At 39.6% G+C, this 15,899-nt stretch overlaps 1 protein-coding gene across 11 annotated transcripts in view; it reads right to left on the minus strand.

The window, feature by feature from the left end:
* Nucleotides 1-15,899, minus strand: part of ank1b (ankyrin 1, erythrocytic b) — an 81,172-nt gene that overhangs the window by 39,965 nt on the left and 25,308 nt on the right. For all 11 annotated transcript variants that reach the window (XR_011178927.1, XR_011178936.1, XR_011178929.1 and 8 more), the window contains exons 2-5: nucleotides 6,199-6,300; nucleotides 2,494-2,592; nucleotides 1,218-1,316; nucleotides 170-268 (exon numbers count right to left, since the gene is read on the minus strand). Coding sequence is in view for 5 of the 11 variants with exons in the window: in XM_069162869.1 (XP_069018970.1) it covers nucleotides 170-268; nucleotides 1,218-1,316; nucleotides 2,494-2,592; nucleotides 6,199-6,300 (399 nt within the window). In the remaining 6 variants the exon portion in view is untranslated. The remainder of the gene's footprint in view (nucleotides 1-169; nucleotides 269-1,217; nucleotides 1,317-2,493; nucleotides 2,593-6,198; nucleotides 6,301-15,899) is intronic.

Genomic DNA, 15,899 nt, shown 5'->3' on the forward strand with positions numbered 1-15,899 from the left:
CGTTTTACTTTACTGAACTCGTTCTCATTGGGACAATAGCTGACTTTAGTGGAAACAGGACCTGCAGACAGTTGAGTTTCTGACAGTATCTTTCATGCAAAACCTCTGATGTTATAGGTAATTACTCGTCATCAGTGCGGCTGAAAAAACAATGAAGAGGCACTCGTACCTCAGTTGGGAGACTTTGATTGGCTCCGTTCTCGAGCAGGAACTTGACCACCTCTAAGTGGTTCTCCTGTGCTGCCATGTAGAGCGGACTGAACCCTTTCTGTTGGGGAAGAAATACATTATTACAAATACCGAAACACACAAGACACTAACATGGCCCTCAACCCGGATTACAAGAAGACAGACACACACACACATCTGCAGGCATACAGCACTGAGCAAAGGTTTTAGTTACCCTGAATGTGTAGATTCTTATCCATCATGCCCCAGAAAACACAAGACGTTCATGTTCATGTATGACGTCGGCCAGATGTGACCCACTTCTTTACATCTGGTGGACGTCCAAAACGGATTCAATATCTGAATGTCTGAGTAGGACCTGTTTGGACGTCCACCAAATGTCCGAGATGGGTTCAATATTATTCAGGCTCCTCAGTGGACGTCATCTGAACGTCAAGAAAGATGTTAAAAACTGCCGTCTTTTGGGTGCGCCTGTGCTCAGTGGGGCAGTACTATCAGTGAGCCGTTATGTACAATGATTAAAAATATACCGCCAAAATCGTAAATAATTATTTTCATGGCCCCCCCCACAGAGCCCTGATCCTGACAACATAGAGTCAGTGCTCCATGATGTTAAGATCATGTCTTTCTGTTTACTGCACTTTGTAGCAGGTTAAATGATGAATAAAACTGTTCGTGGTTGGTATTTTTGAAAAAAATCCTCATTTGACTTTTAGTGCCATTTATATTTGCACTGTTCTGTACACGGATACGAGATACGAGAAATAAATAATTAACGTGGGGTTTATCTTTACAAGGACACACACATGCACACGTCTGTACCGATACTATATACAAGCATATGGAGATGTTAAAACTCTTCACATACATGAGACAGACAAAAAGGCCCAAATGCATAGATACACACACACACACACACACACACACACACACACACACACACACACACACACACACACACACACACACACAGACTTGTCACACTTCCTCATCCATTCTTTTCTTAGTCACAGCTTGCTGTGACTCACATGTGACTGGGCATTAACGTTGGCACCGTAGTTGACGAGCTCAGCCACCACTTTCTCCTGCCCTGCCAGCGCTGCGATATGGAGAGCAGTGTTCCCTTTCTAGAGGTCGCACACAAAAGCACACAGAAGGTGAGAGAAGAAAATTAAAGGGAATGAGAGGACAATTATTGCAGCCCAATGGCCTAATTCTCTGCACTGAGAACTCAACGCTGAAATGCATCCAGCATACTGTATGTAAGGTAGAAACTGATGAAGAAAGCAGCACGGTTTCACTCATATTTACATTGAAGGCATTTAGCTCATTTAGTTGTCAGCGAAGGCAAAGAATATCTGCAGCAGAAACATAAAACAATTACAAATACATAAGCAACCTGCATATGTTTGAAAGTAGGAAAGAGCTTTAAAGGAGCACAAGGCAGGTACAAATTTGCAGAAACGTTGCACATACTGTACATGTTTTACTATGAATTAGTGAAAACGTTCTCAGTAAAGAGAAAGAGCCTGCACAAAGTATTTGAGGTCATGACATTATGTGTATGAAAACTGGACAATTTCTTTAACTTGTTCCTCAAACAGTTTTTTTTTTTTAATAATCAGAAACCCACATATGTGAGTGAGAGATCAGAGGACTGACTATAAACACAAGCTTTCTATGTCTCTTATGACACCAAAAGCCCTATAAAGAATATTTACGCTACACAGCTTTGTCAAAAATGTAAATCATCCAGTTCTGGTGAGTCAGTGCAGATTAAATTATGCTAAACCTACAAGCTTTTCCAATATTGCATTTATATATACATTTCCAGTGTTTTTCTTAAGCTTGTGGAAGCCTTAGATATTTTTGGGGGAGATTTTATTTTAATTTTATTTTACTATTAATTACTTAATTGATCGAGAAAATATATTTAAAAAAAAAATCTGGATAAGCTAGAGCAGATAATAGTGAAACACCCAAAAAGCTTAGAGACAAAGTCTGCTGGGGAACAACTACAACCACTAGATCTACATTCATTGGGTTTAGGTGGTGCCCAAAACGGCTAGTGTGCTAGGTCGAACCCCCGGAAATATTTCTGATTGCCAGCAAAGAGGCTTGTGTCATCACATATAAAGTTGCATCAGTTTTTGTGGTTACAAGTGCTACTTTAGCTCAGAGCTGCAGTGAGCTATGGAGCTGAAATTCAACTGAACTAGCCCTGGGCTACAGTAGCTAAAGTTAACACTTGTATTGGGAATGCAAAGCAGTTCAAGTCAGAGAGAACAACAGAGCAGAGCCTACCTTGGTGGTCGTTTCCAGCTCAATGCCAGAATGGAGTAGCTCCAACATCATTTTGACGTGACCTTCTTTAGAGGCCAGGTGTAACCCGTTCAGACCGTTCTTAGGGAGGAAACAGAGAGATTCCGTTACATTAGAAGTAGAACAGAACAAACATGTGGGATTAAATATTCCCTGAAATGTTGTTACCAAATCACATCAAATGACTAATAATTTATCGTAATAATCTATTTCTAATAATCGAATCTATTTTTCCTTGAAGACTGTGGAAAGTAAATTAACAGATTTGCTTCTAGGCAAATTATAAATGTTAGAAATTAAGTCCTTTTGAAAACGTGAAAAGAGTGAAACCCATTGAATTGTGAAGTTAAAGCGTTAAATTGTTTTTCATAATTTTTTAGTTTAGGATTTTTTTCGGCGGGGCTAAAATGGTAGAGTCATCTCCAAACACCGGAATCGGTTTCAGCGCCTTCAGCACTTATAAAAAAGAACTTGAAAAAAAAAAAAGATTTCTACTTTATGCAGGCTTTAAATTTATGTTTATGTATTTTTTTTTTTGTTTTAGTAATAGTATAAGAAACACATTAATAATCAGGATTATTCTTATCACACGTACAAGGCCATCAGTGACCACCCTAGTTCTTGTCCTCTTGTTGGCCTTCATGATAAGTGGTCTTGGCCACAGCCTTTGACACTAAAGTCTCTCCTGACCTTTTAAACTTGCCGTACATTTGCTATTCATGCAGTACAATGTGTGTTTCCCAAGCTCACCCTCCATCGTACACTTCACTGATGGAAATTCAGGGAGCGTGAACAAAGGAGACAAACTGTATCCTTCAGTCTTATGCCCCTTCTTGCAACACAAACCCATTTTCTCCAGCTGTGCAGAACATCACTCGTCTAGTTACTGTAGCTCTATAAATAACTGATAAACCCACAGCGACAGCATGAGGACTCAGTTCTGACAAAATGAGCGACCTGATGAGACTGATGAGTAAGCAGAAGAGCGGGGATGGGGGGACGGTGTGTGTGTGTGTGTGTGTGTGTGTGTGTGTGTGTGTGTGTGTGTGTGTGTGTGTGTGTGTGTGTGTGTGTGTGTGTGTGTTTATCTCAGCATGTCCGTCTTTCTGTCTGGTTGTGTGCCTGGCTACATATCGGATCAGTGGAGTCTCAGCTGCGGCCCGCCTGTTGTAGCCAATCTGGCCACCAGGAGTCTCAGAGATCCGCACCGCTCTCAGGCCTCTCATCATACTGCAGTGTCACTCAATTCAAATGGGTAGCACCATCTCCCAGCGAGCATGCGCACAGCGATGGGAAGCACAGGGTGCATCAAGGGCAGTTACACACACTGTTAAATGCGTTGCGTGAATTTCAGCTGGGTCCACAAGTGACTGAAGTCGATACACTTTTCCCCCAAACACCTAGACTTATATATTTCTTCTGCATACACAATCATACAGCTAAGCACAGTAATGGGAGGTATAGATATCTAAATACATACGGGTGAAGCCAGATAGAGGGTGACAGACAGAGAGAACAGCGTGTAGGCTTGTAGCTATAGCAAGGACAGGTTATTGGTGCACAATCTAAGAAAAATACCATCATTGCTCTTGCCTCAGTCCTGAGCAAAAAGCCATCAATTTAATAGTAAACAAAAAAAAACTAAAAAGAAAAAGAAAAAGCATGAGGACATGAGGTGAATCCTAGAAAAAAAAAAAAAAATCACATTTAAGGCCTTTAGACAATTGATTACAGTTGTGGGTATGAACTTAAATTACTGTAGATGTTATCAATAGTAAGTATTTGGCTGATTACAATCTTTATATAAAGATATTAACAGTGCAAAATATCCTGTTATTTCATCTCTCTTCTGTATCTCCCTCTCTGGTGCATGTGTGTATCATGCATCTGTAGTACGATACATATTGGGGGAGTTGGCGTTCATTCTGAGTGGCAGTGTTTTGTCTGTGTATAAAAGCACTGGTCCATTCATTCACCAATCATCATCCCACCCACAACCTCCCTGGATATAACAACAAACTCGCTTACATGTCTCCAAACTACACACATTTATACCTTAAGATATTCAATTGTCTGGTTTGTTGTGTATGATCATGATGCAACAAGAGGTAAGAGAGCAGACAGTAGGGCTGGAGATTGAGGAGAACTAAAATCCAATATGCTTAATTATTTATGCACACTACTTTACACAAAGACAGAGAATCGGGGGGGTCTGAGGAGTCATGAATTTTTAATTTTCTTTTTGGTCTTTTATTTTACATCCTTTGCTGATTCTGCAAAACAGCGCTCCATTGAGAATTACTGCCAAATTACTGTATTTGGTGCGTTCAAGTCTTCCTCTAAAGACCAAACTCTGTACAGTTTGTTCTCTCAGTGGAATAAAAAGGAAGTTTCTAAGTACCATACATCATTCAGCCTGTTTCATAATCATGACCCTCTTATGAGAGGGAAGCCTTTATCTTTCCCGCAGTGTGGTGAGACAGAGATCCACACAGACAATTCTGGAAGAGGCAAAAACCTTTATGACTTCAGCAGTGTTTTCATTTATTTCTATTTACAATTAAACGCTTCAGTTGTGAGTTCCCTGGGTAGATAAAACTAACCACTCATCCAGTGTATGAAACATAATTCACTATCGTAACGATTTAAATATTTTGCTGGCAGAATTTAGACCTATGTCATACTCTTATCCAGAAATACCCATTATTACTTGGTTCAGTCTAATTACTGTGTATTAAGTACTGAAAACTAAACTAAAAAATATATTACTTTTTGCCTGTCATGGTCTCAGCAAAAATATTAACAGCAGGTAATACTCACATGTATTATCCCAAAGACAGCAGTGACTCTCATAGTGTGATACTTTATGCTCAAAACAAAAGGTATCCAGAAAGGTACTAAACAAAAGGACCAGTGTAACCACACAAAACCTTTCCCAATATGTTGCCCCTGGGCAAGAAGTGAATGAGTTGGAGGTTGGTTTCAAGGAAAAAAAAAAAATCAAATAAACTATCATGAATTTCTGCCCTCCAATATAAAAAATATAATCTTGACCTTTACTGGTAGAAATTTCTCCAGAGAAACATTCCCAGCTAGAGCAGGTTCTCCTTCCTTTGTTTTGCTGCCTTTATGTGCATAGCAGTACTCTTTCACTTTTCGTAACTTACTAAAAATGTAATTGCTTCAATGCCAACTCGTCCTTGGTTTAGTGAAAGGTATTGTTATTAAACTGCAGTATGTACGAGTCTAAGTTAATTTACTGGTGTGGTTGTTTTCCTCCCAAGAGCATGTAGACTTGTTGCATCCTGCCACTAGTTTTTCATGTAAATCAAAAGATCAACACAGTTATCAGTGTGCAACCAGTCATGGTAAAAACACAGGAGGAAGAAATGCCATTGAAAAAAAACACCTTTAGTTAGGTTTTTCAACAAAAACAACAAAAATACATTTCAATTTAGTGTGCTCAGATAAGTTACTGCTCTGCCGGCTGCTATATTCGTTAAGTACTGTGAATCCTGACTAAACATTGTAATTGATGCTGTTGGAAGCCACAATTTAATTTGGTGTTTTCTTAATTGAAATCTGTGGGTGGCATCTTTTTTTTCTTTTTGTTTTACTCCCACTGACACATAAACACACAAACATTTCTGACAACTGCTCTCGTGAGTTGACAGAAAACCTCCTTACTTGATTAGCTATGTTGATGTCAATTCCATTCTTCATGTGATCCAGAGCCTTGTCCAGGTTCCCTGAACGAGCTGCACGCAGAAAGCTGGTGGCTGCATCGGCCTGCAATGAACAAAGAGGAGAGGAGGATCAGCAAATCTCTTGTGTAATTATAGACATACTGTTCAAGACAAAAACATATTCATTCCTTGTTCATCACCAAAGTTAAGATAAAGACCAAAAACTGCGCATTTGTACCAACATAAACAGATCTGAGCTGTGCACAAATGCTATAAATATACACAGCTACATGCTCAATATTTACTGTCCCTCCAACATCATCCAGACGTTCTTGATATCAGGGTGAGGTTATACTGAAAGCCCCAGTTAGGTTATCTTAATCCATTATAACGTCATAACATCACTTCAAGGTAAGACGCAAGGCATTCTGCTGGAAATATGATCCAGTTGTACATTCATTGGCTCTCCTGCCCCTCTGCAGGAGGCTTAAAATGTCAGACTCCTCACAGTGGAGTAACGCCCACACCGTGACTTTGGCAGGCGTTCATAGCGCACTCCGCCACGAGCCCCGCTGTCTGCCCCTCTGATCTGCGGCAGGAAAGCTCCTGCGGTTTGTGTCTCGGTGTTTGTACGCCCACTTCCGAATTCATTCATCAGCCCATCGCGTAATCCAGCTGACCTGCACAATGAGATGCTTCCAATGCCCTGAAGAGAGAAACGCCACGTGGTGTAGTGGACTCTTGACCCCCCTCTCCACCCCTGTCACTTATGTATCCGTTTGAACTGTTATCCCCAAGTGGTTTAATTATACTGAAATGCTGAAGGATACGCCTGCCCTTTTCAAAGCACCGAGTCATTTTTTTCCCCCTTTCTCTTCTCACATCTCTCTCGCAATGTTCTCTGTTTCTGTGAACCAAGAACTGCATCAGCTTTTATCTAACAAAGAAATTAGATAGTTTGGTCGTTGAACAACCTTCTCCCGATCGTGTTTTACACTCTCATTTATCACCGTTATATGTATTTCTCCATGTGGCATACAGTGAATTGTCTTGCATTAAATGGGCCATATGGCAAACCTGTAACTGTATCTATTTTTTTTTTTTTTTATTAAAAGACAGGTAAAAAAACAGGACTTTTATACACCAGAAATAGTTTCCACTAAACTAGCAATGGTTCATGATTTTTTCATATTCAAATAGGCATTAAAATATATAAAAAAAAAAAAAAAACTATACGTGAATTATACATGAGTATCGTTCTTCCTGATTTTCCCTGTTTTTACCAGCGCCTGGTTGTGATTCATCACGTCCCTCATAGGGAGGTGGTGATGCACCTAAGAGCTGTCTGCCAGCCAGCATTAAACAACATAAGGAAAAGAAGAACACATTGCTGCCACGCCCGGAGCTTTGCAGGTAAAACTGTGTGGCCCTGTGAGAGGAGACGCCACGGTGCGAACAAGCGAAACACGCAAATACTACAACGAATGTAAAAAAAAAAAGTTCCGTGTGGAAGTCCTTCAAAACATAAATGAAGATGAGGTGCAGTGCAAACCCTGCAGGTAGAGCTAGGATATAAATCCACCACAGCAAAGCACCGACATTAGTTCCCAGCGTATATCGAATTGTATTTCTGTTTGTAATGCCCATCCTTGCACTAAACCACTTTATATTTACTACAGGTATCCTTGACAGAAGTCAATGCAGATATACAGTTAATCTGTAGGCGTCAATCTGATGTTTAACTGGCATCCTGAACACTGATGGTACATTTTGATAAATAAATATATAATCTAGAAGTAAAGATTGTATCCAATAGTAACCTTTGATGTGTTTTTTTCTTCTCTAGCCGAAATTGTTTTCCCTTCTTGCATCCTGACACTGTGTCTGAGTCCTATCTAGTCAGTATCTGGTCCGTTTGCTTTGAACATGAGGAGCTAGACTTTACTCTGCATAAGAGAACTGAGAGACAGGACTTCAAACAGTCAGTGTCAGTGACAGGAGCCTTCCCACTTCACAATCCACTGTGCTGGTGTCTGTCACATTAAGAAGAGCCTTTTATAAATATTCTATATTTAGAAAACTGGCAAGTAAAAATAAAGGTTCTTCTATAGAGTATACTTATACCTTCACATGACGTGGTACTTGACAATATTTGACAAACTGTACTGCAGCTTTTGAAGCTGGCATGACGTTTCATGCTCTAAGTCTATATTAACTGTATGCTGAGCCATTTTAAATTTCACATTCACCTCCTTTGATGTTTTCTCTTCTTCTATGGTGTGTTCATAACATGCTGCGTATTACTGATCCTAGTCTCCACCTGCATCCCTCCTCCTTCTCCAGCTCCTCCTCTTTCCCCCCCGACTACATACTGTACACCACTCTACCTCATGAACCAGTTTTCGATGTGTATTTATCATCTGAGAAAATTCTTAATGAGTGCTGGTCAGTTTGTGTGAATCTGAATGGGTGTGTGTGTGTGTGTGTGTGTGTGTGTGTGTGTGTGTGTGTGTGTGTGTGTGTGTGTGTGTGTGTGTGTGAGACAGAAAAAGCGTACGGAAGCAACATCAGCATGAGCCATGAGCTGACCATATTTGGCAGAAAATGAAAAACCTTGCACCACCTTCTAGAAACCAGTTTATGTTGCTGTCGGGCTGGAATCCATTTTCCTCCTCGCTCCACTACCATCTCTACAGCTCATCTCCTTTTTTTTTTTTTTTTTTTTTTTTTAACTCCTCCCTCCATCCTTCCTTTCATTCTTCCCTTTGCTACTCAGCTTTATTTACAATCATTCTGTAAGTTACACCAAATAATGAAATTACTGAAACCCCTCTCTAGGCTCTAACATTCCTTTACCTAAATCTGATTCCTTCTCTGTTGCTTTCTCTGACTCACACACTCTGCTTTACAGTGCTTTTTTGCTGTTTGTGGTGTTTCTTCTGAGTGTTAATGACGTTTGTTAATGTATTCCTAATTTGTTAATTGAACACTCTATCCCCACATGTTGTAAAATATTGCCTCGGGTTGCTGTGGCCACCAAGGATTGCATTATGCGTGTAAGACAGGGAACAGTCTGATTGATTATTAAGCTAATTTACAGCCGGGAAATCAATATGATCTGCAACAGTGCAGGGTTTGTCACATTTCTAGTTGTACACTGTCGAGATCAGAGGTGCTCTAATTGTTTCCTAGGAAATGGCCCAAAATGAACCTAGATGGAGGACTGCGGGCCAAAAATAAATGTTTATATAACGGGAAATTAGCTTTCATTAAAATGTAATACATTTTACAGAAAAGTAACATTCTACATTAAATAAGATTTGAGAATAACTTAATACACTACTCTTTATTCTGCGCAATAGTCATTTTATAATTTTTTTGAAATTATCGTCAAAAACAGGTGTCTTGCCATCTTTTGTCACCGTGTCACTGTCTCAGTCTTTCATCTCGACTGGCAGGCCGTGTTTGTGACGTAGGATACACTAACAGTACATCAGCAACAGCAGTAGAGACAATACCATGATGTTTCGTAGATAAGACGTAGGCCAATGGAGTTGAATGAATGTAAGGTTAGAGAAGGTTAACAGCACTATGCTATACCTTGCTGTAAAACTGATGTTATGAATTTTTTAGCAGTACAAAAGCTCAAAAACTTGCAGTTTTACAGTTTGGTCTTTAAAGCACTTAATAAAAAGGAGAATAAGCACGAGCTTGTCAAATACCGTGGTGGGCCAAAACAAACAAGGTGCAGGCCAAAATTGGCTCGCGATTGGGCAGCTGTGGTGTAGATGGATGAATGTTTACTTAAAAAATGGGGCTGTGCCATTTGAGGGTGGGCTTCACGCTTCATTTATTTATTAAAGATGAAGGATGGAAGGAAAGAAGCTTGAGTACGTAGGTAGGTGTTAAAGTTGTAATGCTAGGCTTTTTAATTTAACATAAACCTGTCAAGCTAATTGTGGTTAATTTGTGTTTGTCAGCCAGAAAAAGTGATTTGTGGGAGGTTTCCTTTTTCTTTTTTATTTAGTGATCCAAGGTCAGTCTGCAATCTGAGACAAATGTCAGACACAGTTTCAACTCTTTGTCAAAAATAAGACAAGCCTTTAAACCATACCTACCACCTACCATGAGAGTACTCACAGAAGATAATCAAGATGTACATGTACAGTAAGTATTAAAGACCACAGCACAGACTACAATACAGACAAAGGAAACACGACAGTTCTCCTGAGCACAGTCACCACAGGTACATAAAGCAACACACTAACACCACCACAGTGCAAAAAAGTCAATCCAACAAGTTACTTCAATGTTGTGCAATGTTATAAAAAAATGAATTGTATGCAAAAAATAAAATCTAATCGTGAAGTCAGCGACTTCTTTTCAACTAAAATATTTTTAAAATCTACTGATACAACAAAGGTTGTGTAGCGGGAAATGTTTGCATCGGTGACAATCAGTAGAAATATTCATTGGGAGTGTGAGAAAGGTGACATTTGTGCAATGCCTGAAGAAAAACCCCACGGCAGCTGATGGGCAAACACAAACAAAACGTAGAGGAAAAAAAGCAAAGCGTACACAACATGTTTACTCTGTTATTAAATCGTCAGGCTTTGGCCTAAAACCTCTCAGAGGCCACAATACTGACCTGATGGAGAAGTCAGCGCTGAACCACATGAGCCTAAAACACAACACACACCAGCCAAGACAAGACCAGACAGTTAATGGCAGAGACATACAGACAAAGAAAGCAGCATGTACACCAGTTCAAACGAGGCAGCATGGTGTGTACCGCAATACTTGAAATTATGGTCACACACATGTAACAAGGGATTCAGAAGTACCCAGATTTGGACTTTGATTTCAAAGTCTGAACTTTGATTCCATTCATTCTGCAGCAGAGTTAACGATGTGTAGCCATATTTTAAAGACTCATAAGCATGAAACACTCAGGGCTACGATGTTATATAAACGCATAGCTTAAAACACATAACAAATACAGTATCCATACATACTGACACCGTCCACTGACCTTTTAAGGGATTCATTGTGTTATTATATGAATAAATTCCAAACACGTAAGCAAATTACTGTCGCCTGCTACTTTCCCACAGGAAAATGCATAAAAACTTTTGAATGTGATACATGTAATGAAAAATTCCAACTTAACTTCACACTTCAGTCTAAGGCTGGAGATGCACTTGCTTTTGAACCATGTGTTTGTGTTTACAGCAGTTTGTGTCGTGCACGTTACTGGTTACAGACTTGCCTCTGTACTGTACGTGTTGCTGGAGGGCACACCAGAGAAACAATGTTACCATGAGACCATCCTGATTCGCCTAATGTAAACAATAAACATGGCAAAAATCGAGGGGGTCACTACTTTGCTGATTCAGACAATGAAAGGGGAAAGACCACGCCGCCATCGGCACTGTCCACATTCTGTTTTTTTCCAGCATTTTCCGCCATGCACCAACGTAATGGCCTTGGACTTGTTTCCGATTCGTTTTGCAGGTCCCTGACCCGGTCACATCTCCCTACTGCTCCCACACCACCCTCACCAGTCATGTATATATTGCATCATGCATGCATGCTACGTTCATTTCTGAGAACAACCAACGCTCCAAACAGACGCAGGATACGGGAGGCAGCCATCAGGCACACGCGACATATAAAGAAAGTATATGTCCAGCCTAAATGTGGGAGATGTGTTCATATCTGTAAGCCCAAACATGCTGCCATATACAGAGGATATTGTTAAAAGTAGAAGTGTGTGTGTGTGTGTGTGTGTGTGTGTGTGTGTGTGTGTGTGTACGTGTGCGTGCGTGTGTGTGTTTGAGTGTCAGTCGAGGTGCTGATCTGAGGCAGCTCTCAATGAAATGCTTACACACAACAATTTTCTTTGTGTTTCTTATAGCTTATGATCATCTGCCTTAAATCTTAAATCTGCCTGCGCTGCACGTCATTTCTGTTGATTAACTGAATTGGTAGAGTGCGATTCACAGGAGGATATGTCTTTTCCTCTTCACTGTTTATTCTGCATGTTAGTATGTCCAACTCATACAAACTGAAATCTGACTACATATTTTCACAATGTCACGCAGCCTCATACAGCTTGTTTAAAAAAAATGTTTTGTTTTTTTAGATATCAATACAGAGACGGAGAACACTGAAGCGAAAGGCTACACTCAAAAGACACACATAAGTAAATGCACATCCACTGGAAAACACACAAATGGTCTGTTACAAGTGACATAAAGAAGATGAGTAACACCTCGTGACTCAAAGTGAGAAAATATTTTTAAAATGGGCATTGAATCACACAGACGAGGGTCTGAGTAAAGCAACATATAAACTCCTACACAAGCTGTTGTTGGTCTAAATCTTCTACGGGTCGATGTGACTGATTTAATGATCTGAGAAAGTGTTCAGAAACTCTTTAATGGGATACAAGCTTTTTAGATTTCCCTCCAGATAGACCGAGGCTTTCTGTATGGCAGGCAGTCCTGATTTTGGGAGAGGGAATACAGGCATTAAATCTCTGAATATCACAAGACCTCTTTGCTGGAAGCAACTGCTGATTTTTCTGTACTGTGGGTCTTCTCTGACAGAAGTCATTGGCAGAATGTCGGATATGTGTACTTATTGTAGTGACAGCTCCTTTCACTTCTGATTTTGAAATGAGTCCTTGCGTCAGTTCAAGTTGAGACTTCTTCGCACAGTTCAACATGCATCTCGTCTCGTTCGCACTGAACTTGGTAGGAGCTTATAGAAATACACTAAATACTACAACTGTTGCAAGGGATTGTTTCAAGCCGTGTTTATTAAACCAGAATTGAAATAATTTTTCTTATTTATTATGAAATCGTCAGAAGTTAAGGAGCATTATGCAAAAAACATTTGACTCATAAAATGATAGCCTTATTTTCATGCTCAAATAATATTGGCTTAGTATGTTTACATTATTTTAAGAGCAACTTTATTGGAATACCTGAAGATAGAAAAACCCATTTAACATGATTTGTATGCTAAGAAACAACATATATTAAATTTTGCAAACACTCGTGTCTCAAAATTTGAAGAAGAAAAAGAAACGTGTGTCCTAAGTGTAGATTAGTGGAACCACTGCAATAGAAGAAGAAAACAACCAGAAGTGGAGCAGAAATGAGCCGCAGTAGCACATGGGGAGAGGAGAAAAAGTATTTTACTGTAATTTGGTCTGAAGAAATAAAAACGTAAAAAAAACCTAAAAGACATATTTTCATATTTTCACAAAAAGGTGCTGGTTGTAATGCGATAATAATAACAGTAGAGTGGCAACTGAATGAATCAGTTTGTTAATTTATCTCCTTTCAACTGGAAATGGAAACCAGTTGAATTGATCCCATTGATCCCACTGAATCGTACGCAAGGCCGTTAACAAACCAATCAATGTGGAGTATAAGGAGATGTAGCCCACGTAGTGATGACAACAGGACGTAGGTATGTTATGCAAAGTTCTTTGCAATGTGAAACCAAAACTATTCAAATTTATACAATGTAACAATGGTGTTCAAAGTGGAGACACAGAGATGGAGCTGTAGGCTGGGTTAGAGGTTAAACAGGTTCAAACCAGTGATGCACTGTATGAGTTGAAGCAGTATATTATGGGTCTATTGAAATAAATGATGGTGGACAGTCACCGCAATCACTATGGCGATGGAAAAATAGTGGCACTTTGTCATTGTGAGATTAAACAAGAAACTCGTTCACATAACGATAAAAAAGAATACATATGAAGACAAATTACCTTCAAACACAAACCGAAACTAAAAATAGCAGCATATATGCCACAGTATGTTAGTGTTGGCACCAACAGGGAGGGAGATGGATCACAGTAATGAACTCTCATGGGTTTAAAAAAGGACCCACTTCTACCACAGAAGACAGATTCCCACAAGCACATTTACACACATAAAAAAGTGTTAGAAAGAAAATACAACAATGTAGAGTCCCACAGTAGGGATTTACACACAAAGCTACGGTGCGTAGCTTTGTGTGTAAATCCCTACTGTGGGACTCTACATTGTTATATTTCCGTGTACCACGTGATCTTCTGGCTCTGTCAGCAGGACAAAACGCAGTTCAAGCCTCGCAGGCCTCTGCTGTCAAGTGTATTTCAAAGTCATGAGTACAATAAAAACAACAACAACAAAAAGCAGAAGTATGTGCATGAATATAGATCTACGAGCTAATCTAGACGTGTCAAACACGCATAACGCCACACGCTGCATCTTAGGGGTTTTGTCCAAAGTCTGTTTCAGTACCAGGAGTTGATCTCCTGAGACATTGAGCCCAAACAGTGGAAGTGTTCCTGACATCTTTCACCGCAGATACGAAGAGAAAGAAGCATCCACACCTGGCAGCAGCACAGGTGATTGTTGCACTGCAGCACAGGGACGCATTACAACAAGTTACCTTATTTATCGCTTCTGATTTTACTGGCACCGTATCTGCTTTTTCCACATGATACCACAGTTGTTCCCCAATTCCCTCAACACAAGCCTGTAAGTGAAAAATGTTGTCTTGGCAGACAGACCAGCGAGCTCATGAAAAACGCTGATTAGCATAATCATGTTAAAAAACCATCATCGAGACTCTCTGTAGTTTAATTCCCAGTTGCTTTATAGTTACAGCAACAACACCCTCTGTCCTGTTTTGTCTGACTACAACTTGGCAAGAAATGATTCCGTCATTCTGACTTGCAGCTGGGCCAATCAGTGTCTTGTTGGAAAAACTGAAGTGCAGCTGTAACATTGCCACTTTCATCAGATCCAGATCAGACTTGTCTGAGAAATAAAACCTGATCATGGACATGAGTGAATAAGCACTATGTAGTGGTTCATTGTCTTGTATTGCTATGCTGTCCCTTATGTTTCTCTCTGCTTTCCCTTCACTTCAGCCGATCAAGGCAGATGGGCTCCCCTCTGAGCCTGGCACTGTCGGAGGTTTCCTCCTGTTAAAAGGATATTTTACCTTCCCACTTTCGTTTTTTCTTCCTGTTAAAGGGGAGATTTTTCCTCCCAGCTGTTGCTCATATGGGAATTGTTAAATTGCTGGGTTCCATAATGTTGTAAACTTTTGTTTGCAAGGAATTTATTATGTTAAGTGCCCTGAAATAACTTGTGTTGTGATTTGGCGCTATATAAATAAAATTGAATTGAAATTGAATTGGTGAATATTGTAAAGTACAGATCTACTGTGAATACTGAATAAAAAAAAACATAATCAAATTATTTACCATACTTTACTTAAAATTCAAATTGATATTCAGAATAATTTAAGCAAGGGACATGCTGATGAATGTACAAAAAAAAAGATCAAATAAATCTCTGACAGCTGAATTTAGCTTATAAATTATCTTATTTTTTGAGTATCTATGAAATACAATGTTGTCAATAAATGATGAAAGCTTCGTTAGGTCCTTTTATGTTCCATGGGAACTGCACGTTACCACGGTTGTATAAGCAGTCTTGAGGATTTTATAACATTACCGCTTTACTTTGCAAGTAAAATACTTCAAGTGTGAAAGATCGAACACGCAAATTACATTAGTTGTATCAATTCATTATTATGGCGCCACAATCTTAGGAAAGTGGAGGTCAATTCAAAGCCAAGCTTTCGCCTGGCAAGATGAAGTCACAGCCCCAAGAATGAAAAATC

Source organism: Embiotoca jacksoni, unplaced genomic scaffold, assembly GCF_022577435.1.
Source record: "Embiotoca jacksoni isolate LCO1_2020_lvr unplaced genomic scaffold, fEmbJac1.0.p SCAF_10, whole genome shotgun sequence".
NCBI lineage: Eukaryota > Metazoa > Chordata > Actinopteri > Embiotocidae > Embiotoca > Embiotoca jacksoni.